Raw genomic sequence first — 26,511 nt, 5'->3', positions numbered from 1 at the left:
ATCGTGTTTTTACTTCACACAGTCTCCAGACTTCCACGTTCTACACTTGTGATAATTGGTAGAATTCCTGTTTTGAACATTTAGAGAAGATATTTTTGAGCAATAACTTGCCTGTTCAAAACCCCAATGCTGGTGTTAAAATAATTTTGACTAAAAAGATTAATTTTTCAGTTAGAAAATTTAAAAACAAACATGTTTTGTCTCAACACTTTTACAGTCTGCAGCATTATTTTTTATGATTTCAGAATGTCAAAATGGATAGATACTGAAATCATAATGAATTCCACTTACACATGTTAAGCCAATTGAGGGCATAGTAAACTTGGAGCATTACTGACACACTGTAATAACTAATACATGCCATAAATGCTCTTTGACTTGATTGCAGTGGTACAAACTTATGTGAAAGTTAAAGGGTTCTGAGACTATCATAAAGGGAGAATACTGTTTTATTATTATTTCAAGACAACATTACTGTAACTATTAAATATTCTCAATAATGCTGATTTACATTCAATTACTTTAAATGGTGCTGAATAGAGAAATAAATGCAAATGTTCATGGGCGCTCCAAGAAGCTGTTTAGGTGTGGAACAATGTAGTCTTTAAAATGTCCGTCGATGAAACCTTTCCCACTGTTGTGGATAAACCAGCATTGGATATTTGTTCCATTTACTGCATCGGTTCTGTAGTCTTTCTGCAGACCCCTGCAGGATAATGCACACATGATATTGCAAGATCAGTCTTATTCAAACTTAAAAGCTCTGATCATCTGTTCCCACTTCCTTTTGCAGGCAACTAATTCCAGCACTGTTTAATTTTTTTTTTTGCAATCCTTTTGTCTTTTATGTCTCACTTTAATTCTGTCTCTAAATCCCTGCACCACTTGTTTGTTTTTGCCCTCTTAAAATCCATTTTGTTCATGGTTTGTGAATAACCAATCTTTATTTCAAAGTTGACTGCAAATTCTGCTGATTCAGGACTAGAGCCAAAGCTCTGCTCTCTTAAATTGCATTTTCCTGTTCACATGTTATTTCCATGTTTGTTTCCAAATTAAACAACCCTAATTTTGGTACAAATTTAGCATTGAAGGGTCGTGTGTATAAGTTCCCTCTGATATTCTAAAAGTCTTGGGCTGCTTTGTAATCTGTCACTATCCCAAAGCCGTCTGACCACAAATTCCATAGATGTGCAACCCCCTGAGAAACCTTTCCTCATCTCCCTTCTGAAGGTGCGTCATTTTATTCTGGTCCAAGACTCTCCCAGTGGAAAGTGTGCTGACCGGCTGCATCACGGTCTGGTATGAGGATACCAATACCCCCAAGTGTAAAGCTCTGCAAAAGGTAGTGGATGCAGCCCAGGACATCACAGGCAAAAACCCTCCCCACCTTCAAGAACATCTCCAGGGAATGCTGCTGTCAGAGAGCAGCAGCAATCAAAGGATCTGCAACACCCAGCTCATGCTGTGTTCTCCCTGCTGCCGTCAGGAGAGGTATAGGGGCCACGAGACTCGCACCACTCGGTTCAGGACCAACTGTTCCCACCTCCACCATCAGACTCATGCACTATTGATTTAAAAAAAATAAAAAATTCTTTACTGCAGTTTATTTACATTTATTATCTGCTTAGTTACTTATTTGTTTACATGTGTATGCCATGTCACTTTTTTTGTACTAAGTGATAATTCTGCCTCGTCTGCTGGTAAATGAATCTCAGGGTTGCATGTGATGTCATTTATATACTGTGACAATAAATCTGAAATCCTGCCATTTTTATAGCTGGAACATTTCAATGATATCTCCCCCAACCCCATCCTTCTAAACTTCTGAGAGTACAGTTTGCATTTGAATATCAATCTCATTCTTGAATATTGGAAAAACAATGTCGATATAGTGAACCTGTAACTGGATATGGATAGCTGCTGGGAATGAGAGGGTTAAGATGTGAGGGATGTTGATGCCTCTGGGCCTGTACTTGCAGGCATTTAGAACATTGGTTTTCAAACTGCCCCCCTAAACTCACATTCCACCTTTAGTTCCTATGCCATAGGTTCTCTGTAATTAGGGGATTACTTAAGGTAATTTGGAAAGATCATTCAAGGGAAATAAAAGGTGTTTTCTCAATTGATTTTAATTGCACAATGTGACTGAACAATTTTTGTTCAAATGATATAGAAATGGACAGCTAACATTTCAGGTTGCACCCTTTTCATCAGTGGTCAGTTGATATTTCAGGTTGGGATGATTTATTGAGAATTGAGGTCTGCCTTGGGAAAGAGATAGTGCCAGAGCCACCAGGTTCAGGAACAGCTTCTTCCCATGGGCAATGAGAATGCACAACAGCTGAATGAACTGCTCACACTAACCCCCTGGGATCCCACTATTTATTTATTTGTTCTGCATATGTATTGCTGGTCTGCATATATATTGGGTCTGGTGGAGTTTGCATGCTTTGTACTGAGGACTGGAGAATGCTGTTTTGTCGTGTTGCACACGCACAACCGGATGATATTGAACTTGAAGTAGGCCCAAAATGCTGATTGACCTCTTCATGGATGATTGACCTCTTCATGGATGAAAGGTCCCAACCTGAAACATGGACCATGGAAGTTGCATGACCTGCTGATGAGTCTGTCCAGCTTCTTGCTGTGTAGCTGAGGTCTTAGCGTGTGCTGGTTTTGTATTTCCTTTGTGGGTTTTGTTCACGTACCTGGTTACAGTGATCTTGAGGCCCTTTATTTGCATGATGGCTTGTGGCTTATTTGGATCCATCCCGGGTTGCAAGTTATACACATTTACTTGTGGTTCATGGGTGAACTGGCCTGCAAGAAACAATATTTTAAGCCTTTGTAATTCTCCAAAGAATGTTTAGCATCTTGACAATTTTGTATATTGGAAGTCAGAAATCCAAAGAGCTGTTCACCAGGAGACTGCAGATTTTTAAAACACATTTGCCATAACAAAAATTGTCTTTTCATAAACAGCTGAGTAACATCAAAATATTTTAATATTTACGGGCAGTAACAATAATGGAGCTGACACAGTTGAACATAGCACTTGGTGGAATACAGCTCCAGAGTCATGGGCTTGAATCTGGTGCTGTTTGTCCATTTTCACTATGACTTTCCTCCCATCCTTCAAAAATGTACTGGATTGGTAAATTAATTGGGTAGCAGGAGTTTCATGGGTTGGAAGGATCAGTTACTGTTGTGTGTTGTAATTTTTAAAAAGTGCATTGTACGTGGAGTAAGTTTATTATCGGTTTCATTTAGAAGAAACAAATCAGCCCATTACATCTTGAAATTGGGAAGGAAAAACAAAGGCGAGCTGAGCAGTTAAACACCCCAAGATCAAGAAAGAAATGGGGGTTTAAAAATGATCATGTAATGTTACAACACTGGGAACCCGTGGAATTGGGCATGCATCCATTTATAGACTACAATCTTTGGCATGGTGGGCCTAGTGTTGGCGCAACGCCTTTACAGCAACAACGATCCAGATCGGGGTTTGAATCCTGTGGTGCCTGCAAGGAGTTTGTACATTCTCCCTGTGTGGGTGGTCTCCGGTTTCCTCCCACCGTTCAAACCTACTGGGGGTTTAGGTTAATTGGGTGTAAATTGGACAGCACAGACTCATGGGCAGAAATGGCCTGTTACCCTGCTGTATGTCTAAATTTTAAAAAAATACAAGCACAACAAAGTAACAGCCCACCGGGTTGAAAAAACAATGCAGCACCTAATTCCACTATTCTGACAATAAATGGTGAGATTAATGTTTTCCCCAAGGAGTCATTAGGTTCAAAATAAGTGTTTTGTTTTCCTTTTAATGAAAACTTGATTCATTTATCATTCACTGCTGTTTTGGGGGCAAGTACTTTTAAGAGGTAATTTTTTTTACAAATCAGAATGAGTAAATTTGGGCACTACTGCACTGTAGTTGATGCAGGTTGAATTAAAGCATAAATCAATCTGAATCTCTAATGGGTGTGTGTTCCATTTGCATTATGTGAATAAATTGCATTATTTCTTGAAATAAGTTCTGTATCTTCAATATCTATACAAATAGATTGGTCCATTATTCCTACTCAAGAGGCTCACATACATTGTTAATAAAGGTATTATTTGATTTATGACCCATTTGAAATTTAGTTATATCACTTTATTAAAAGCTGAGAGTTCAAAAATAGGGAATTTTTTTTTGAACATCTGCACAGTTGAGGTTCCCTAGGAACACTGCATACAATGGTCCCCTTAGGCAGAAAAAGAGACAAGTTATTGGAGTGACTTCAACAAACTAATTCTGGGATGAGAAGTTTGTCCCATTTAAGTGAAGCTAAACAGGTTGGTGTTTATATCCTTTGGAGTTTAGATAAAAGGGTGGTGAACTTTAAATTTAAAAATAAATATTTACAGCACAGTAGAAGCCAATACCAACCATTTAAACCTGTGCCATCTAATTACACGCAAATTAACATACAACTCCCATATGTTTTCAATGGTGGGAGGAAACCGGACGAAGCACCTGGGGAAAACCCACGTTGACACAGGGAGAACTTGCAGACAGTGCCAGATTTGAACTGTAATCGTGTCGTGCTAACCATGTGTTAAGGGTCAGGGCAGAGTAAATATCAAGACATTTTTAAAATAGGGACTCGTGGTTTCTTAAAGAGCTGTGCATTTAAACTGAACCATTAAATTTCTCAGGATGGTGAATCAGAAATTCTCTTCATCAATGGTTCTTGCCCTTTTCTTTCCATTCCCATCCTACTTTAAGTAATCCCTATGCCATAGGTGCTGTGATTAGTAAGGGATAACTTAAGGTGGGATGTGGGTGGAAAGAAAAAGTTTGAAAACCACTGTTTTGATTGTCCCTCATTGACTTATGTGCACAATTTCATAACTCCAAAGGAAATGGGCAGAGAACAATTTTTCTTAAAGCAAAATATTTTAGTAACAATTAGGTCTAGAGCAGTAATTCTCAACCTTCCCATCCCAACTTAAACAATCCCTTACTAATCATACAGCACTGATGGCATCGGGATTTCTTAAAGTGGTCTGTGAGAGGTAAGAAAAAGGTTGAGAACCACTGCTCTAAATTCAGGGTTGCGGGGGCATGATCTTTTGAGTGGAAGTTTATCCTTGAAATCCTTGAGGGTTATGGGGATTTGGTGCAAGAGGGGGGTTGATGCCTGGGCTAGATCAACCATCATTTTATTAAGTAGAGGGGAAGTCAAGGGATCTGAACTATTCCCGCTCCGACTTCCTTGTGTTCTTGAAATTAATTGCCACAAACTGAATCACAGTTGAGACACTTGATGTAAAATATTTCATTTAAAAATAAGATTTTATTTAAATTCCTTACCAATTAATCCATGGACACTTGTTGAGAACTTGTTTGTGGGAGGATTATAAAATCCCAGGAAATCCACATTGGTTGGATGATTTTTCCAGACACGGTGAAGTAAAATCAGGAAAACCATATCGTCACCCACAGTGATTATGACTTTATTATTTTTTTCCACCCTGACAACAAAACTAGAACAGGAAACAAGACAATATGAATAAGGACACAGAAACAGGCCCGTCCACCCATGATGTCTGCTCCACCATGATTCCCAAATTAAACTAACACTTTTGGCACATGAATACATACCAGTTTATTTCCATCATATTAATGTATCTATTTAAAAGCTTCTTAAACCCTACTATTGTATCTACTTCCACTACTACACCTGTCAGCCTATTCCAGGCATCAACCCCCAGGCATCGATAAATTGGCACGCACTACTTTAAAACCACCCCTCTTCCTTTCCTCGCTAGACTCTCTCTTCCACTTCCCATCGATGTGATCTACCAGGATCGTTGCCTGAAGAGGGCACACAAAATCATTGAGGACCACACCGCATCTTTCAGCTGCTCCCATCAGAGCCAGTACCACAAACAGTGAGAATGCTGAACGACCAAAGAAACTGCTCACACTAGCCATCTGAGACTCATTCATGAAACTATTTATTTTTCTATAGATGAATACTTGTCCTGCATATGTATTATTTGACTGTGTGCTAGGCCTAGTTGAGTGTCTGCAGAAAATGCAGTTTCATCAGGTTGACAATAAAGTTGACTTGAAACACATCCTTGAGGACACGACGTTTTAACCCAAGATGTAGGATTGTGATTGTCTACCCTATCAATGCCTTTCATAATTTTATAAACTATGAGGTCCCCTCTCAGCCTCCAGTACTCCAGAGAAAGCAATCCAAGTTTGTTTAACTTATTCCCTGATAAAATCTCTTCTGTATTCTTTCCAACACCCCCACATCCTTTGTTGTGGGCAACCAGAATTGATAGGTGGATAGAATAGATGTGGAGAGGATGTTTACTATGGTGGGGGAGTCTGAGACCAGAGGCCACAGAGTCAGAACACAAAATCGTCCTTTAAGAACAGAGATAAGGAAGAATTTCTTTTCCCCCGAAGGTGGTGAATCTATGGAATTCATTACCATGGTCGGCCATGAATTGAGGATATTTATGGCAGGGGTATTAAACTTCCTGAAGGAAGTGGACACTTAGCTAAAACATTAATTCTGTTCCTTTGCAATGTTTACCTTGCATGTGTCAAAGTCGCATTCTCAAACCACTGAAGAAGAGTTTTATGGTCTCCATCCTTCAAGCGAATCTTCTCTGTGCTGATGTCAAAGCTTAGATTCAGTTTGGTGAAGTGGATCCCGATTGTGCCAAAGTAAGTGTTCAATTTCTGATTTTTGCTTTGCTTTCCACTGACAATTTTTCCATTGATTGCAATGCCTGAAGGTGGCAAAAAACAAACAGTGAGTGTTTTTTTAAAAAAAAAACAGCTAATGCAACCTTCTGCTTAAATATGGCAATTGTAGGCTGTGACAGACAGTGGATCTATACAACACATTAACAGGATGAAATCACCCTTTAAGAAGCAAGAGCAGCTACTCTCTTGCTGCAGTGTCAGGCCTTTACCAGCAGATGCTGGTGTTGCACTGTATATTGTCAATACAATAACACTGTCAAGCCTTGCTTCATTTTCCCCCACTGTTTCAGCACGCCTAGATTTTCCATTCAAGTTCCACACTGATTGAGGAGCTCACACATTCGCTAAATGGTGGAAGTTTCACGCTGGGATGTCACTTGAAAACCATGTTACATGCAGGGTGTTTGGGTCTTTGAGTTTTCCGTCACATGATAGCACTCAGACTTGTACTGCCTGTCACACAAACTTCACATGCTTGTGCACACTCACACCCAAACATACAGTCGTACATTTGCACACATATTCACCTTCACACCAACAGTGTGGGTGTGTTTTGGCCAAACCAACTATTAGGATTATCCAATATACATATTTTTGATTCTCCTCCATTGATAATTTTAACCATCATCTTATCAGTGAGAAGAGCATGGAACATGGGACATTTGGCTTGGTTTAGAATTCCTGATAATTTGGGCTGTTTCCCCGAATCCCTATGAACTGATCGGTTGCCAATTTCAAGCGCTGTTCAACAGGGGATGATGTTGGGGCCACTCCTTTTTATGTTGTATATTAATAATTTGGATATGGACTGAATGGTTGTGGTCAAATTTGTGGATTATACAAAGGTAGACGGATGAGCAGGTAGAGGAAACGTGGAGGCTGTAGAAGGACTTAGACAATTTAGGAGAACAGGCAGAGGTGGCAAATGAAAGATGATGGAAAGTGAACAGTCATGCACTTTGGGAGAGAAAATGAGGCAGACTTTTTTTAAAAATGGGGAGAAAAATTAAAATACCCAGATGTAGAGACCTGGGAATCCTTGTGCAGGATCGCCCAAAGGTAAACTTGCAGATTCAGTCAGTGGTGAAGGTGGCAAATGCAATGCTGGCACTAATTTCAAGAGAAATAGAATACAAGAGCAGGGATGTGATGTTGACGCTTTGTAAGGCACTGGTGAGTCCTCACAGAGTATTGTAATCAGTTTTGGTTCCTCGTTTAAGAAAAGATGTGCTGACAATGGAGAGGGTTCAAAGGAGTTTCACAAGGATGATTCCAAGAATGAAAGGATTATCATTTGAGGAGTGTTTGACAGCTCTTGGACTGTATACTTTGGAACTTAGAAGAATGAGCAGTGATCTCATTGTCCATGCCTTTCAATGTTCGAAATGTTTCAGTGTAGATGAAGAAAGGTCGTTTCCCAAGGTGGGAGATTCTAGAACAGTGATTCTCAACCTTTTTCTTCCACTCACATACCACTATGCCATAGGCGCTCTGATTAATAAGGGATTGCTTAAGGTGGTATGTGGGTGGAAAGAAAAAGGGTGAAAACCACTTTTAATTGTCCCAAATTGACTTGTTATGTGCACAGTTTCATAACTCCAAAGGAAACGGGCCAATGGCAATTTTTCTCAAGCAAAATATTTCAGTAACAATAGGGTCTAGAGCAGTGATTCTCAACCTTTCCTTCCCACCCACATCCCACCTTAAGCAATCCCTTACTAATCACAGAGTACCAATGGCATAGAGATACTTAAAGTGGTATGAGAGTGGAAAGAAAATGGTTGAGAACCTCTTGGTCTAGGACAAGAGGACACAACTTCAGGATTGAAGGGTGTTCACTTGGAACAGAAAGGAATCGGAATTTCTTCAGCCAGAGGGTGGTAAATCTGGAACTGGTTTCCACAGGCAGTTGCAAAGGCCAGGTCATTATTGATAAGGCAGAAATTGATAGGTTCTTGATTAGCCAGGGCATCAGAGGTTATGGGGAGAAGGCCGGACAGTGGGGCTGAGTGGGAAAATGGATCATCTCGATTAAATGGCAGGGCAGGTTCAATGGGCTGAATAGCTTATTTCTGCTCCTGTGACTTGTGGTCTAATTCACCAAAGGTCTCATAACCTTTGGTGAATTAAACCACAAATACTGGGACCTTGTTTCCCACACTCCAATTAAAGTCATTCTTATTGTCCTACTTTGTAACATCTTAAAAAAAATTGAACATGTTGAGGGTTCAATAGGAGTAACATCCTGGAAGATTGGCCAGTTTACCAAAGTCCTGAGGATACCACTTCTCAGATTTTCCATGACCACTGCTACTCACATGCCTTGAAGTTAAATTTCTATCCATGCTGCCATTGACCCTACACCTCTAATTTTGTTACCTCACTTTTTGTGTGGGACTTTCCAAAAGTCTTCTGAGCTGCTTAATTTCCTTCATCAACCTTGTAATCAAAAAAACCCAACCAGGACACTCAAACAAAATTAACACAGAACATCGATAATTACTGAGTGCATATGTAACTACTTCAGCATAATACATGCTTTTAAATTAATCTGGGCAATTTTGCTTTTACCTTTGATTGGATCCGACACCAGACTCAGGATTTTTCCAGGCTGTGGATTAATATTGAAGCAAATGTCTTGTTTACTTTTGGGCAGGTGAATGATGAAGTGTGGGTCATTATCAACTAAATTAGAAGAACATGTTCATAGTTATTAAAACAGATACACTTGCATTTAATCTGGAGTTTAATTCTGACGAGAGTCTCGCGTTACAATTTTGGAAGTCAAATGCAAAGGGAAACTACACAGTTAATGGCAAAACTCTCTCAACAGCAGAGGTGCGGGTCCACAGTTTCCTGAAAATGGCCACATCAGTAGATAGTGGTAGAGAAGGGCTTTGGGATGCTTGCTTCATGGGATGGAGCATTGAGTATAAAGTCACATTTCAGCTCTGCAAAATTGTGGTTACACTACATTTGTGTGTAAATCTAGTCGTCCCATTGGAGGAAAGAGTACAGAAGAGATTTACCAGGATGTTCCCTGGATAAATTCATAAAATGATGAGACGTTATGATAGGGTGGACACATACTTTAGGACATGTGTTTAAGGGGTGGGAGAGTTGCAGGGCAGGTTTTTTTTCCCAACACTACCTCCTGGAACAGGCTGCCAGGGGTAGTGGTAAAAGTGGAGTTTAAGAGGTTTCCAGATAGACACAGATAGATATTTATATCAGGTAGAAGCAGCAAAGATACATCTTGCACTTTTGTGGTAACACTTGTTTTGATTTGCTGTAATACGTGGAGATCAACCTGACTGGGTAACAAAGCTTGGCGCTCATGACAATAAATTCAATTCATCATCTGGAAGTTTCTGCTCAACATTGATCATTATGAGAAGAGGAAAGGTGAAGATAGTCATCGTTTATCCTTGAAGCTGAACACTGCCATTGTAATCTCTTGGCCACGATCACATCTTGTTTTATGCTGCTTTTCAAAGATCCCCCATGATAATAAGCAATGTAATTACTGTATATATCAGTGTAATATTCAATAGTGTGTAAAAGACCCCCCCCCCTTATTTTTGGCCCCAAATTTGGGTATTTCCATGCATCACAAGTAAAAGTTGACCCCCTCCTCCCCCCCCTCCCTTTTTGGCCCCAGCTGCCAACCCATTGGAACTCCCATCACTTCAACCACAGACTCTCACCTAGCCCCAGCTGCCCACCCATCAGAAGTCCCAATGCCTCAAATGTGGACTTTCCACCTGGTCCAGGATGTTGCAAGTCCATTGGAGCTCCAGATTGCTCGAACGGCGCAGGTACTCACCATGGTCAAAAGCAGTATGCACATAATAGTCGATCTCATAAATTTAATGGTAAAAAGTCTAAAAAAATTACATGAGTATATACAGTACTTATGTAAGTAACATAATTGACCCGCAGGAAAAAGAATCTTGGGGTGGTATGTGATGCCACGTTTGTACTCAAACTATCAAACTGAACTTTGAACTTTTACCTGAAGTGACAGGTTTTATCTCCAATTCAGTGCTGCCAGATACTTGTTGAGGGAGAATAGTGGATATTGGTTGCTTCAATGGAGTGAAAGGTTTCTCCTTCTTAATGATAGGTGTTCCTACAGCAACGAGATTATCAAGTAATCATTGTTTCCACATACAGATGAGAGTCGAAGATCTTTTCACTTTAATAATATGAACAGTATTCTTTGAGGTAAAGATCTTATTCTCATTAAGATAATTGTCCAAAAAGTAATTTGCAGTTCGCAGCTCATTACTAAACAATAATATTTTGATTATACCCATGTATAATCTGATTAATAGTTTTCAATATCATGTATTAATTTTGTTACATTTAGACATACAGCAATGGTAAGTGGCCCTTCCAGCCCACGAACCCATGCCATCCAATAACACCTAATTGACCTATACTCCCAGTATGTTTTGAACAGTGGGAGGAAACTAGAGCCCCAGGAGGAAACCCACAGACACAGGAAGAACGTACAAACTCTTTACAGCACTGGATTTGAACCCCGGTCCCAGTCGCTAGTGCTGTAACAGCGTTGTGCTAACTGCTAAGCTAACCATGCCTGTATGTAAGCAGGTAAAATAATCACCCATAGCTTTTCTTTGTTACATCACACTGCTTTTATTAACAACTTCTGTTATGGCAAATATGCATGACAATTGCACAGAGTTTTGAATTTCTTTGATTTTTCAAAAGCACAAGTTAATAATTCAATAGTTATTTTGGAGAAGAATGCAGAGGAGATTCAGGAGTGTTGTCTCAAATGAAATGTTTCGGCTTTGTTGGTTTTCCTTGCAGCAGAGACGGCCAACTGAAGTGTACAAAATTCTGAATTGACAGGAAAGTCAGTAGTAAAATACGAAATACTATAGAGGTATCCACAGCAAGAGGTCATAGGTTTAATGCAAGTAGGTGGTTTAGCTTCATTTATAGGGAAGATTTATTTTCACCCACAGGCTGGTTAGAATTTGCATTAAATTGCCTGAAGGGATGGTGAAGGCAAAAACACTCAACAGTTGAGATGCATCTTGAATGGCCAGAGCACAGAAGGCTAAGGACCTGTTGCTTGTAAGTGGAATTAATACAAGAGCAGAAGAAATAGGAACAGGAGTAACCATTGGGTACGTTTAGGACAGAGGGAGATAGGATCCTGATGAGGAAGGGATTAAGTATTATGGGGAGGAAGCAGTAAAAATGGGATTGAAAAGCTTAGTAAATCAGCCCTGATGGAATGGCAGGGCAAACGATGGGCCAAATTAGCCAATTCCTTTCCTATATCTTATGGTCTTGACCAGCCTTTCTCAAATTTTTTTTTCAGCTCTGTCCCCATCCCTCCTCCTGCTTGTCAGTGTGCACTCCCACCCTTCTCACCTATTACCTCCTGCCTGAGGGACTGTACTCCTCCTCCTGCCCCTCCCTCCCACCTGCCTACATTTTGCTCACAGCTTGACGAAAAGCTCAGGCCCAAAACATTGGTTATGTATCTTTAACTTTGCTACATAAAGTACACCGTTCGATCTGCTGAGTTTCTCCAGCGTTGCGTTTTTAAGTAGAACCATGAGGCTCTGTTTTCATAGGCCATCCCTGGACACACTAACCATTTGAATGATTTTAAATGAAACCACAAGAGCACTAACAAACCTCCACAGCAGCCATCCCTGGAGTCTCTGGGCGAATCTGCCAGCAGTTTTTGCCCGGTCTCCTCACTCTCCACCAACATGGAAGTTACAGGGGTCACAAAGTGGTGAATCAGTGCAAGAGTTAAAATCCTGCTGGTAATGTTACTCTTCTGCTTCGCTGATTGAACCAAGGCCCTGTCAGGAAGAACAATTTGAGCTCATTTTATCTTCACTGGACTGGCTACCAATCTGACCAGCTGAAGCAATATTAACCACGTATGGTCTCGACACGGTAGATATCCAATGTATTATTCATGAGAGGTTTCGCAGTCAGGAATCTAACTAGTGCTACAAACTATTATTATACAAATAATTATGTTGAAATTTGATTTCTTTGTGCATCACTTTTAGGCAATAGATTTCAAGTGCAAACTTAAATTGTTAAGACTAACAGCAATATAGCCAATTTGTAATGAGGCAAGGTTAGCAGAGCTGGGACTTCTTGGAGTGTACAAGGATGAGAGGAGACTCGATAGAGAGTCTACAAGATTATGAGGGGCCTAGATCAGGTGGACGGCCAGCACCTGTTTCCCAGGCAGGATCAGCAAACACCAGAGGACATCTGTACAAAGTGAAGGGAGGAAAGTTTAGGGGAGATGTCAGGCTAATTTTAAAAAAATATATACATAGAATTGTGGGTGCCTGGAATGCCTTGCCAGGGATAGTGGTGGAAGCTGAAACGTTTGGGACATCTAAGAGACTAGAGAGACATGGATTAAAAAAAAGATGGTTACAGGGTAGAGAGGGTTTAGTACTTTTTTTTTAAAAGGAAGGAATATGGGTTGGCACAACATTGAGGGCCAAAGGGCTTGACTGTATTGTTCTATGTTCTAATGTACCCAGATAGGAATAGTATTGGGCACTCTGTAATAATGTTGGTCCAGGTTCCTTGTATCATTGCTGCAAGATTTTTCTACATACATGTTCAAAGGAAACCTTATGAATGTCCAATCCAGGAGAAACTCTCACAAAGTATTATTTGACCCTCCATCCTTATTTGGGCAGTTCCTGGGGCTAACTAGGACTCTCACCAATGATCCCTGGCCAGGATGCTAGAGGTATGCAGTCAAACCCCTGGTATCTCAAATTCAAGCAACTGGCAAAAAAATTGAGGAAAAAGAAATTAAAAATATAAACTAAATAAAAATCATAGGACAAATGCATGTTTAACATGAAAGTAAATGTTCTCTGAGGTAACACATAAACCTTTGGTGAAGATTGGAGCAAATATTCAGCCAGCAGAGGGCCTTGGTCGGGCTTTGCTCGTAGCAGCTGTTTGAATAAAGTTGTGTGAAGCAGTAATGGCGTCGCCCAGGATGAAGAGCTGGTTGATGCTGTTCGCTGTTGGGGTGACTTTTAAAATGTCTCCTTATCCCTATTTAACAAGAGTTGCCTCAGTCAGAAGATTTATCTGTAAACTTGAGTAGGGGGAGTTAATTATCTATAATATTATGGTTTGTCTTTCGGGCCAGGCAGCTTCATGGAGGGGGAGGAACCTGCAGATGCAGCAACGGTTAAATGTTTTCATAGAATGTGACTGAAAATAAAGTAAAATGCTTTAAGGTTTATACATTGAACAAACTTCATTTGCATGAATATATACAGTGTAGTATCGTCTTTTAAACTGTTTATTCTTAATGCAAGTGTATTAGTTAGGCATAGTAAGAATAAGTCTCAAGCAAATGGAAAATAAATTTATCCGGCATCTACCAATCCCCATAGGTGCCAGGGATTTTAATGTATTTTATTTTTATGGAGATCTTGATCATATCTATTTCTGGGCCAGCTCTCCAACCCCAACGTCCTGTTATCGGTCAGCAACGTGTCACCCAGACCCACTGTTCAAAGAAGACCTGCTGCACGGCACAGAGTGTCAACTTCCATTGAAGTACTGCTGGCATAACAGGGTTCTTTGTGTTAAATCTGCTTCTCCGTCTACTGGAGCTGACCTACCTACTGGGTGTTTAGTTTTAAGCAGTTTTGTTTTGGCTACGCATGGTTAATGTAGTGGTTAGCACAATGCTGTTCAGCATCAGTGGTTTGGACCGGGGTTCAAATTTGGTGCTGTCTGCAAGGAGTTTTTAAACGTTCTCCCAATGTCTGCGTGGGTTTTCCCTGGGTGCTCCAATTTCCTCCTCCCCTTCAAATCGCACTGGGGTTGTAGGTCAATTGGGTGTATTTGGGCTGCACAAACTCATGAGCCAAAAGGGCCTGTTTCTGTGCTGTATGTCTAAATTTAAAAGTTAAATTTAAATGATGCCAGAATGAAGGTTATGGGATAATCTCTGTCAATCAACCTCAGTCTACATGACTATGACTGAGGTTCCTTTTATGTACATAATTAATTTGGTACTATCCCACTGCTTACAACCAAGAAAAATTACTCTACATTTAATAAGTGTGTTTCTTCTGATTTAATTGATCACGTCCTGTGTGTCGTACTCCTGATCCACCCAAGCTCGCTGGCTGACCACAGCATTGTCCACACATGCTCTATTTAAGATTTGCCAGACTAATCTTCAGGTTACTTGGCTGCATCGCTGATGTGGGGACCCGAGTTTTATCCTAACCTCCAGTGCTGCCTGCATGAACTTTGCATGTTCTCCCTGTGACCGGGTGGGGTTGCTTCAGGCACTAGTTTCATCCAAAAGACGTGCTGGTAGATTTTCCAAGTGTCGGTAAGTGGCAAAGATTTAAAAGGGGTTTGATGGGTATGGAAGAAAATACACTGGAAGGCATAGAGAAATAAGGAGGAGGGAAAGGGGCTGGCTGGGAGCTAGCACAGATCGAGTGGGCCAAATAGTCTACTTTGTCATTGTAAGTAAACTGGTTCTTGCCTAATCCTATGGTTTCCAAACTGGAAATCATAAATCATACAATTTTGCCGATGTCTTGTTATCTTAGAATAGGCGTTAGATGAAGGAAATGTTATGGAAGGATGAATATGATTGCTTCCCAGGAGTAGGTACAGACCCTATAGGCCGAATAGCCTGTCAATGTGCATGCAGGAATAAGGTGGGATAAGGGGTGGATAAATTAGCCAAAATTCTCCCTATGTTATCATCCAGTTCGAGCTACTGTACTCCCCTGAATGACAAGTCAAAATTGGCCTTGTTTATGACCCCACTCCCCATCTCCCACCTTAACCCATAGATCCTCAACACTCAGAGGTTACTCTCAGACAAGGTTCCAAGCTAGCACATTGCTAGTGGGTTTGGGAGGATTAAGAGGAGGGAAGAATGAAGCAAAAAGTGAAAAATCACAATTTTGAGATAACCTTTCTGCAAGTAGCTGGCGAATCGTAAGGTAGGCCCAAAGTTGCTTTGTGAAAGAGGGGAGAACATATTGGTGCTTGGCCAGAATTATGTCTAGCTCATCTGTTGGTGATTCCACCTCAAACTGTAGGTCACTGTTTGCCTGGAAAGAAAAAAGAAGGCATCGGTCATCAAGTCTATAATTGAGATTAACATCACACAGCTGGATCAATGAAAAATATGTTCTCCACACACTTGGGTGAAACACTGAATTCTGCAGTGATTGTAGTAAAACACAAAATTGTTGGAGGAACTCAGCAGTGTCCATAGGCGGTAAAGATATACAATCAATGTTTCAGGCCTGAGCCCTTCATTATCTCCAATGGATGCTGCAAAACTTGCTGAGTTCCTCCAGCATATGTTTTGACTTGAGCACACACTTAAGAGCATTCACCAATGCACAGAACAAGAAAAAAATCTCCAGAAGGTTAACTTGGCCAGCAACATCACGGGCTCCAGACTTTACTCCATCAAGGGCATCGAAAAGAGACGATGTCTTAGGAAAGTAGCCTCTATCCTCAAGGACCCCCACCACCCAGGCCCTCTTCAATATGCTAACATCAGGAAGGAGATACAGGAGCCTGAAGACAAGCACTTAGAGGCACAAAGACAGCTTCTTCCCCTCCGCCATCAAATTACTTTCTCCTTTTTTCTTACACCATTTATTTTTGATGTTATTTATAGCAATATTTGTACTGTAATGTAAATAAATTCTGATTCTGAACTATGAAATGTTAGATCATAGGCGGAAGAGCATGCCAGATGAAGTTTTGACTAATTTCTACGTTTTGCTTCTCAAGATGTCAGTTCCAAAATTACAGAATGCAGATCTAGTTAAGAGCTGAATTTGATTGTCAGAAGCTAAAGTGAGCGAGGGTGAAACTTCTTGAAATTTTTGAGAAAATGCTCTTGTAAATACATTCTGATAAATGAATGTAGAAAAACAGAACATTAGCACCTTATACCAAGTTGTAAATTAGGTTAAGGAGACAAAATGAAATAAGAGCCAGTTAAGTTTAACTTGGGTGTTATGAAACGTTTCTTTCATTTTACCAGACATTTCAGCTAAAGTTACAAGGTGATGACAGTCACTGAATAATTTTCTCCTGCTCATACTGAATTAGCCCTCAACTTGACAACCTCTCGAAATTCATAATTAAGCAATTGCAAAGTAAGGTTACCAATATATTTCATAGGTGAGATCATTGCTGTTAAGCCTTTCTCTTAGACTTATCCTAATCCATTTCATTTTTAACCCATTTCCTATTAAACTTAATAATTCAAGTTACATTTCTTTTCCAAATTTCACTGAAAACATCTATAGAATTTTTTTATTTATTTAATTCAGTAAAATGTCCTCATCATTGCACATTTATTCAGCCTGACAAGCCTTTGTTGACTCCCTTTAGCAAAGTTATTGCCACATGAAGATAGATCAGAGAAACCAAACGATGTAGTTCGTTTAGAGCAATGGTTTTCAAACATTTTCTTTCCACTTACATATCACCTTAAGTAATCCCTATGCCATAAGTGTTCTGATTAGTAAGGGACAACTTAAGATGGTATGTGAATGGGGGAAAAAAGGTTGAGAACCACTGCTTGAGACCCAAATGTTAATGAAATATTTTGCTTGAGAAAAATTGTCATTGGCCCATTTTCCACATAATTAATCAATTAGAGATAATTAAAATGTGGTTTTCAAACTTTCTTTCCACTCATCCCACCTTAAGTCATCCCTTTACACAGAGCACCTATGACATAGGGAATACTTAAAGTGGGATGTGAATGGAAAGTTTGAAAACCACTGGTGTAGTGTTTTAGGAGGGGCATTTGTTAAGGTTCCACACAAAATGAGGTGAAACCAAAGACTCCAAATGCCATGATTGTAGTAAAAATACAGAAATGCTGGAGGAACTTAGCAAGTCTCTCAGTGTCCATAGGAGGTAAAGACATTTTGGGCCCGAGCCCTTCCTCAAGGTAGGAGTTAAAAAGACAGGTCTCGTGCACTGCAAATTGGAGGAGCAGCACCTTATCTTCCATCTGGGCAACATTAACATCGACCTCTCCAGTTTCTGTTAAACATCCCTCTTCTTCCTCCATTGCCTTTCCCCATCTTTCACAGAGCCAAATGAATTCTCACCTCTCCTCTTATCCAATTAACAGCTTTTGTTGGTCTGCACTTCTCCCCCTCTCATTCTTTCCCCTTTTTTCCCCCACCTTTTAATTTAGAAGCTGGCCTTTTAAAAAAAATACTTTTAGCAAGGGCTCAGGACAAAAACTTTACCTCCTATGGATGCTGCGATTCCAGCCGAGTTCCTCCAGCATTTGTGTTTTGGCCACGCAAAATGAGTTCATCCCAGACAGTAACTGACAGCTGTTAGAATATTAACAGAACCGAGCAATAAGGGATTAGAACAGGAAAACAAGGCCAAGGTAAAAGCACAGAAATGCTGGAAGAACAGTAGGTCTCACACCATCCATAGGAGGTAAAGACAAATGACGTTTCGGGCCTGAGCCCTTCAAGGCAGACCCCTAGATTAAAAGCCTCAGGAAGAGGGAAGAATTGGGGGGGGGGCAGGGGTACAGACCAACAGACAAAAAGGTGTTAATTGGTCTGTTAATTTTGTCTGGCAACTGATAACCACTGTTCAACAAGATTAAACATGGTCTCAACATGCAGGACTCTCTTCTCTTGCTTTTCTGTAAGGAGCACCAGAAAACACTAATGACAACTCTTTACAGCAGGAATGCAATTTCATGTAATATTTACCTGTCCTGCACTATTACATGACATGACAATAAAAGAATCTTGAATCTTCAATTTCTAGGCATTAATTTTCACACCAACTTATGAAGGACGCCAGCGTAGGAGAACAGTATTGTATTCCACGCTGGAGTATACCCTATCCTATTTTATTATCTTCTCCTGTGGTAATTTAATTATACTTATTTTTAATTTATTTTCCGAACCCATGTAGTTGCAGCAAGCAAGAATAATTTTAGTGCATTTCCACACATTTGCATGTCATAGCTCTTTTTCACAATGGAGACCCAATGCCCTCAGTCTTAGTGATGCCCTCTTATTCTATATGTCCTTAATTGAAACGGATTTCTGATGAACTGTTGTGGGTTCCACGTCTTGCAAATCAGCCATCTGAATGGGTCTCCTTAGAGGAATCTCATATTCATTTAAAAAGTGGAATGATTGGATGTTACTTGAACCCATTTCACTTTGAACTCCTGCATTATTTTTAATCAAACAGAACTCAATCCCAAGGCATATCCAAAATCATTTCATGTATCGCCCTATTTTCTAATAACCCTCTGGACTCCAGGTCCCTGTTCGCAGGGACGACCAATAACCATACGGTTTGTCCGCGTTTTACAGGACTGGTTTTATACCCAACCATACTGTAGTTTACCCAGGGACCCAGTCTGGACAAAATGTTATGAAAGGTTAATAAGTCCAAAGGGTTAAATGTTCACAATTAAGCTCCCATTTCTACTCTGAATTTCATTTCCCAGTAACTGTAGACAGATGGAAGAAAATTGTAATTTGTGTACATTCTAATGGCTGAGTGTGTAAAATATTGTCCCAGTGGAGATCTCAGTAAATTGAACTGGAAGATAGCAGATCCAAGCCTCCCTTTTTCCTGAGCTCATGCTTCAACACCAGGGTGTAGTTGTGGGGAAAAAAAAATCCAGGGCACTCTGAATGTGTTGGTGGTAGGTACAGTAACTGCAATCACATGGTACACAAGAGGTCTTAATGGACCATGAGGTCTTGATGTACTTGGAAGTCCTGGCCGGCTGCACCAGTGTGGCAAAGTTGCTGCAGATAAATGGATTGGAGTCAATCCACAGGACCATAAGAGTGCCAAAAGATCACTGGGGTCTCCCTCTCCCCCATCGACATGATCTATCGGCACCATTGTCTGAAGAGGGTGCACAAAATCGTTGAGGACCCCTTCCACCCTGCACACAGCATCTTTTAGCTGCTCCCGTCAGGGAAGAGATACAGGAGCATCAGAGCCAGCACCACCAGGCTGAGGAACAGCTTCTTCCCACGGGCAGTGAGAACGCTGAACGACCAAAGGAACTGCTCACACTCACCCTCAGACTCTCATTTGAACAAAGCAATATTTATTTAGATAACATACTTGTCCTGAATATGTATTGTTTGTCTGTGTGTTTTGCACGGAGGACCGGAGAACGCAGTTTTGCTGGGTTGTACTTGTAAAATCAGATGACAATAAACTTGATTTGACTTGAGCTCAAGGATTGACAAATAATTATTAGAACACTTGTGATATTATTAATCATCAGTTATTAGTAAAAGGAAACACTTAACTAAGAAACTGTCAACATCAACACCACTGCTTCATGTACTTACTGAGCTCGCTGACACCAGGCTCTGCAAGATGGAAGGAACGTTGTTTGTCAGTCTTCCTGCAATAATTAGTTCAGAGCCACTGAAATATTTGTCAAAGGTATCTTGGGTCACATCTGTTACATTTTCACCACCATAGTGCACCTCAATCTTTCTCAGCAATGGAGTGGCAACCTCTTCGTAGAAATCCTGCCATTAATAATGAGAAACACAATCAAAAAGCAAGTTCAATAATATCACACATTGTGAATGCATTTCCTTCTGACAGAACAGTGATTTCAAGGAGACCATCATTGGAAAAGTGGATGACCAGGGCCCCTTGGAATGATTCAGTGCAGGTTGATATTCAGCCAGTTGGTTGGATGCAGACTCGTACATTGCCCCATAAATAGGTTGAATGTGGACTTGTACCCTGACCTATGTGCTTGTTTGCAGACTCTCATGTTCCATTGCACAGTTTGTCACGGCTCCTAATACTTTATATTGGAGTGATTGGCACTGGACCCATATAGTAGTTGGATGTGGCCTGCACCATAGTGGTTAGATGTGTTCTCATACATTGCTCCATAGTTGAGTCGGTCATGGAATCAAATGCTGAGCTGTATTGTGATTGGATATGGGATCTGATTGCCTATATTTTGGTTGGATATGGGCTTAAAAATGCCCATGGAGAAGTTGAGTGTGAGATATGCTATCTCTGTAGCAGTTGGACATAATCCTATCATGGAATGGTTGGGCATATTGTGGTTATACTGTGAGAGCCAGGCAGTGGGTTTAAACATTGTCCTATAAACAGAAATCCCAGGGGAACTCAGCAAGTCTCTTAGCGTCCATAGGAGGTAAAGATGGTAGGTAAATATAGAAGGTAAAACATTGTCCTATGGAGTGATTTGTGTGTGCTACCCAGGGACAGTTAAATGTAGATTTCTTTACCATCGACGCAGTGATGAGGTACAAGTTCATTTACTACTTGAGTAGCTGGATGTGACTGGTGCGCTGCCTGTAGGTGGTAGACAGTGTTTACATTGCCACACCGAATGGATGGATCCAAGTTCAAATGCTCCACCGTCTTGACTGGCTGAGGATTCAAACCAGCAAGTGACATCCTTGGATACTTTCCAGCAAGATTACTGGACAAATAGAGGGAGCCTGCGCCAAACAATGCAGCTGCTCCATGATGCATCCAGATGGCTATCTCAGGAGGGCTTTGAGCGGGGAGCGAAGTAATGAGATCTAAATCAACCACAACTTCATGATTGAGATCAAATCCAGTTTGAGAGGATTGCACTAGCAGTGGCCAGGAGATGCATCACCATAACATGGAAGTCTGACGCCCCCTACTTATTACTTGCTGGAATATGGAAATGCGAAGTTGTGCTGCCCCCCGCCCCCAAGAAAAGACAATTTTAGAAAGAAATATGACGCATTTGTTAAAATATGGCAACCTTATTTGAATCATACTGGCTTAAGGATATAATTCACTTCCCTGAAAAGTTTTAAATACTAGTTAGGTTCATGGCATTGAATTCCTCAAGATCGAGATTATGCACATTAATGGAGGCTCAAACACTTTTTTTGGACAATTTTTAGAAAAATGTTAGTTGTGGGGGGTGGAGGGAGGAGAGATTTGGGCATCATATGAGACTAATTTAAAAATAATATTATGATGCATGTAATGATGTTCTATATATAAAAATGAAAATAATATTCAAAAAACCACAACTTTGTGTATCAGAAAACAGGCATTGGAGGAAAGGGGGGGGAAAAAAAATATTGGGTCACCAATAAAGGAATGGAGAGAATAACAAAACAGTTTGAGTAAAGAAAGCAGATCAAGATTAAAAATCAAGGGTGGCACGGTTAGCGAAATGCTATTACAGCACCTGCGACCGGGGTTCAGATCCCGCGCTGTCAAAGGAGTTTGTACATTCTCCTCATGTCTGCGAGGGTTTTCCCCTGGGGCTCTGGATTCCTCCCACCCTTCAAAATACACTGGGGTTATAGGTCAATTGGGTGTAATTGAGAGTCACGGGCTCGTGGGACGAAAGGGCCAGTTACTGTGCCGTATGTCTACATTTAAAAAAATTTAAATGTAAAAATAATTTAAATGAAGATAATGTTTTCAGAATTTTTGCCTGTATAAATATTCAAAAAGTCTAGTTAAAATTGAGGGTTAAAATTCCAGTTCATCAAATTCTCTATCAAAAATACATTAATAAAAGGTACTACTAGTATATTACAAACCTAATTCGAGATAATGAACATAACAGTTTGTTACTTTAATTAGGTATGTGATCAGAGTGATTCCATTTTTGAAGTAATATTCAGAGATCAGAACCATAAATTCTGAGCATTTCAAATCCCATCAATGATAAAACAAATCTTGAATTAAAAAACTAATTAGTATCGGTCGCCATGAAACTATAGATTTTCCATAAAGGTTCTCTGGGGAAGGTAAATCTCCCAGCCTTAACCAATGAGTAAATGAGAGTCCAAATCTATCAGAGTGGTTAACTTTTAATTGCTCTTTGAAGTGAGACAGCAGGGAACTTATGATCACAAAACATTACAGTGTAGGCCCTTCGGCCCTCAATGTTTTGCCAACCTATATATTCCTATCAAAAAAAAATAAACCCTTCCAACCTCATAACCCTGTACTTTTCTTTCATCCTGTCTAAGAGTCTCTTAAATGCCCCTAATGTTTCAGTCTCCACCACCAACCCTGGCAATGCATTCCAAGCACCCACGCCTGTGTTAAAAACTTATCCCTGATGTCTCCCCTAAACTTCCCTTCCTACACTTTGTATACGTGTCCACTGGTGTTTTCTATTCCTGGCCTGGGAAAAAGGTGCTGGCTTTGGGTGGAAGGTACAGAAACCTGAAGTCCAGCTCCTCCAACTTCAAGAACACACCACCCTGAGCGTAGCACAAAGCTTTCAACAATAGCAAACAAGATTCAAATCCGGCACCATCTGTTTGTGTGTACTCCCCATGCCTGAGAGGATTTCCTCCCACCATTAAAAATGTACCATGTTTCACCATTAAAAATGTACTGGGTTTAGGTCAATTGGGTGGCACGGGTTCTTGGGCTGAAAGGACCCGTTACCATGCAGCATGTCTAAAATTAACAGTCTCTCCCCCCACCCCCCACCAACAGCAATCAGGGTCTTGAACTTCCCTGCACTTCCCCAAACCTAACCTTAAGCTATTCCAGAATCAACTAAAGATTTATCTGTACTACTGAAACATTACAATATTTTATTATTCTATCCATTCATATTTATTATTTTTCTCTTTTGGCATATTGTCAGGATTTAATGTATACTTCAGTTGGTGAATATTACCTATGTGGCAGAAACAAGCAAGAATTTCAGTGCACAATGTTGGTAAATGTGAGGTTATCCATTTTGGAAGGACAAATGGAAGATCAGTTAAATGGCAAGCGAATGCAGCCTGTTGACGTGCAGAAGGGCTTGTGCATACATTGCCAAAGGTTATCAAGAAGGCAAATAGAATGCTGGCCATCGCTAGAGGGATTAAATTTCAGAGCAGGGAGGTTATGCTGCAGCCGTACAAGGTCGTGCAGTTCTGGTCTCCATACCTGGGGAAGGATGCCCTGGCTTTGGAGGCGGTGCAGAGGAAGTTCACCAAATTAATTCCAGAGATGACGGGGTTAGCCTATGAGATTGTGTCGGCTGGGAATGTACTTGGTAGAATTTAGAAAAATGTGAGGGGATCTTAAAGAAACAAAATTATGAATGGCATAGATAAGATAGAGTAGGGAAGTTGTTTCCATTGGTGGAGGAGACTAGAACCTCAAGATTCAGGGTGGTAGATTTAGGATGGAGATGAGGAACTGGTTTTCTCAGAGTGGTAAATTTATGGAATTGACTGCCAATTGAAGCAGTGGAGGTGACCTCAGTAAATATACTGTATTTAAGATTTGATAGATTTTTACATAGTAGGGGATATGGGGAAATGGCAGGTAGGTGGAGAGGAGCTGATCATTGAATGGCAGAGCAGGCGCGACAGGCCAAATGGCTTACTCCAGCTCCTATTTCTTATACATCTGGACATTGTACATATGTTCAGAATAATAAGTTCTCATCTCATGTCCATTCACCTGAACAGCAACAGTCAAATTCCGCCTGTCGAGAAAATAGGATTCATTGTCCCCTTTAAAACTAGGTTAGCAGCAAACCGAGAAGGGAGGCTCAAACCGAGAAGGGAGGCTCAAACCGAGAAGGGAGGCTCAAACCGAGAAGGGAGGCTCAAACCGAGAAGGGAGGCTCAAACCGAGAAGGGAGGCTCAAACCGAGAAGGGAGGCTCAAACCGAGAAGGGAGGCTCAAACCGAGAAGGGAGGCTCAAACCGAGAAGGGAGGCTCAAACCGAGAAGGGAGGCTCAAACCGAGAAGGGAGGCTCAAACCGAGAAGGGAGGCTCAAACCGAGAAGGGAGGCTCAAACCGAGAAGGGAGGCTCAAACCGAGAAGGGAGGCTCAAACCGAGAAGGGAGGCTCAAACCGAGAAGGGAGGCTCAAACCGAGAAGGGAGGCTCAAACCGAGAAGGGAGGCTCAAACCGAGAAGGGAGGCTCAAACCGAGAAGGGAGGCTCAAACCGAGAAGGGAGGCTCAAACCGAGAAGGGAGGCTCAAACCGAGAAGGGAGGCTCAAACCGAAGGACAAGCAGAAGTGATTTGTTAGCGCCAGAATGTTACCGTCAGTTGGTTGGAGGTGTTGAGGTTCGCTTGAATGCGCCGAGCTTCTCCTCGATTCTCCAGAGCAATCCTCTCCAAGAAGTCGTAGTCCACATCAAAGCCAATCCCAAGGCAAAAGAGGGAGTAATCTTCCTGCATTTGTCTCCTGACATTCCTCTGGATGGCACTCAGTTTAATTTCACCTTCACATGAAAGTTTAATGTTAAAGAAATTGAATTCTACTCCATACAATTATTTTTTTAAAAAAAGATATTGAATGTAAAGAAAAACTATATTAAACGAGACAATAAATACACAAGATAAATAATAAATATTCACAGCACTGTTAATCCTAATGCAAAAAGAGTGACTAAGCAAGGTACAGACAATCCATGATCAATGTAACGCGGAAGTTACATTACACGTTACTTTGGATTGAGACGCGGTCACTCACACCTTTGATCCATTACTTTAATTATACCAGTGTGTGTCTCATTAAGTGCTGGAAAACCTCCTCTCACTACCCTAAACAGAAACTACACCAGAATCACAGAAAGACCTGCTGCACTATTGAAATGCCTCCTCTTGCACTTACTGTAAATGTGAATATTTATTTATTGATCTTTTAATTTATGTACAAGAGTAATGTAGTGTATAAGATTCCAGTTCTTTTTGCAAGAAGTACCCATTTGTTTGCAGAAAGAAAGAATTTGGGGCATATGGACATCGCACTTCTGTGTATGACAATAAACATAGTATTCCAAACCTGCATTCTTACATGTCCCCTGTGGCTGATAGGATGAGACAAGAGGTCTCAAGTGGAGAACAAAGTCTCTCATGAGTGGTTTCTGTAGTCTGGTTATCAAATACTCTTGGATTAATCAGTACTTACCAACTGTGGGATCTCCATCAGAAACCATAATAATGAGGGACACAGATCGTGGATCCAGTAGCCCGTAGCTATCAGCTACTCTTAAAACATGAATGGCCGAGAGGATTGCCTCATTGATGTTGGTTCCTGATTTAAACAAGAAGTTGGTGGATAAGAACAGAAATAGGAGGCCAGTCAGCCCTGAATCCTACCCCATCATTCAACTGGATCAATGTTACCCTCTTCCCTGCTAGTTCCCCATAATCCCTCAGTCCTTTGAGCAGGGATCTATCTTCACCTTAAATAATGATCCAGCCCCCACCACTCTCTGGGACAGAGTTCCAGAGATTCGTCCCCCTGAGAGAAGAACTTCCTATTAACAGAAATCCTGAAGGAACTCAGCAGATCTTGCTGCGTTCATAGGAGATGTGTATACTACCAATGTTTCAGGACTGAGCCTTTCCTCAAGGTAAGTTTTTAAAAAAAAAAAAGACAGGCATCAGAATTAAAAGGCTGAGGGGGGGGGGAAGAGAGGAGAATGGGAGAGAGGAGTACAGACCACAGACAAAAGGTATGATAAGGGGACAGGAGAGAGGAAGGGTGAGAATTGATTCAGGGAGAGGGTTTTGATTTTGGTTCAGTGAAAGGAGACAGAAAATGGAAGAGAGGGAGAGCTGGAGGAAAGGAGACAATGGAGTGGATTGGGGGGGGGAAAGAGGTGGAAACCAGAGGTTGACGTTA

General features: G+C 40.8%; 1 protein-coding gene across 1 annotated transcript in view; it reads right to left on the bottom strand.

The window, feature by feature from the left end:
- Positions 1-431: 431 nt before the first annotated feature.
- The window catches only part of itih2 (inter-alpha-trypsin inhibitor heavy chain 2), a 52,602-nt gene continuing 26,522 nt past the window's right edge, over positions 432-26,511 (bottom strand). Inside the window, exons 11-21 of the mRNA XM_069908223.1 lie at positions 25,792-25,917; positions 24,921-25,102; positions 20,206-20,391; positions 15,776-15,915; positions 12,461-12,633; positions 10,794-10,910; positions 9,350-9,463; positions 6,603-6,801; positions 5,360-5,532; positions 2,709-2,820; positions 432-706 (exon numbers count right to left, since the gene is read on the bottom strand). Of these exons, the coding sequence (XP_069764324.1) occupies positions 559-706; positions 2,709-2,820; positions 5,360-5,532; positions 6,603-6,801; positions 9,350-9,463; positions 10,794-10,910; positions 12,461-12,633; positions 15,776-15,915; positions 20,206-20,391; positions 24,921-25,102; positions 25,792-25,917 (1,670 nt within the window). The 3' untranslated portion in view covers positions 432-558. The remainder of the gene's footprint in view (positions 707-2,708; positions 2,821-5,359; positions 5,533-6,602; positions 6,802-9,349; positions 9,464-10,793; positions 10,911-12,460; positions 12,634-15,775; positions 15,916-20,205; positions 20,392-24,920; positions 25,103-25,791; positions 25,918-26,511) is intronic.

The sequence above is a fragment of the Narcine bancroftii genome, chromosome 13, assembly GCF_036971445.1.
Source record: "Narcine bancroftii isolate sNarBan1 chromosome 13, sNarBan1.hap1, whole genome shotgun sequence".
NCBI lineage: Eukaryota > Metazoa > Chordata > Chondrichthyes > Torpediniformes > Narcinidae > Narcine > Narcine bancroftii.
Note: the sequence above shows the minus strand (reverse complement) of the source record. Positions and strands in the feature narration are given on the sequence as shown.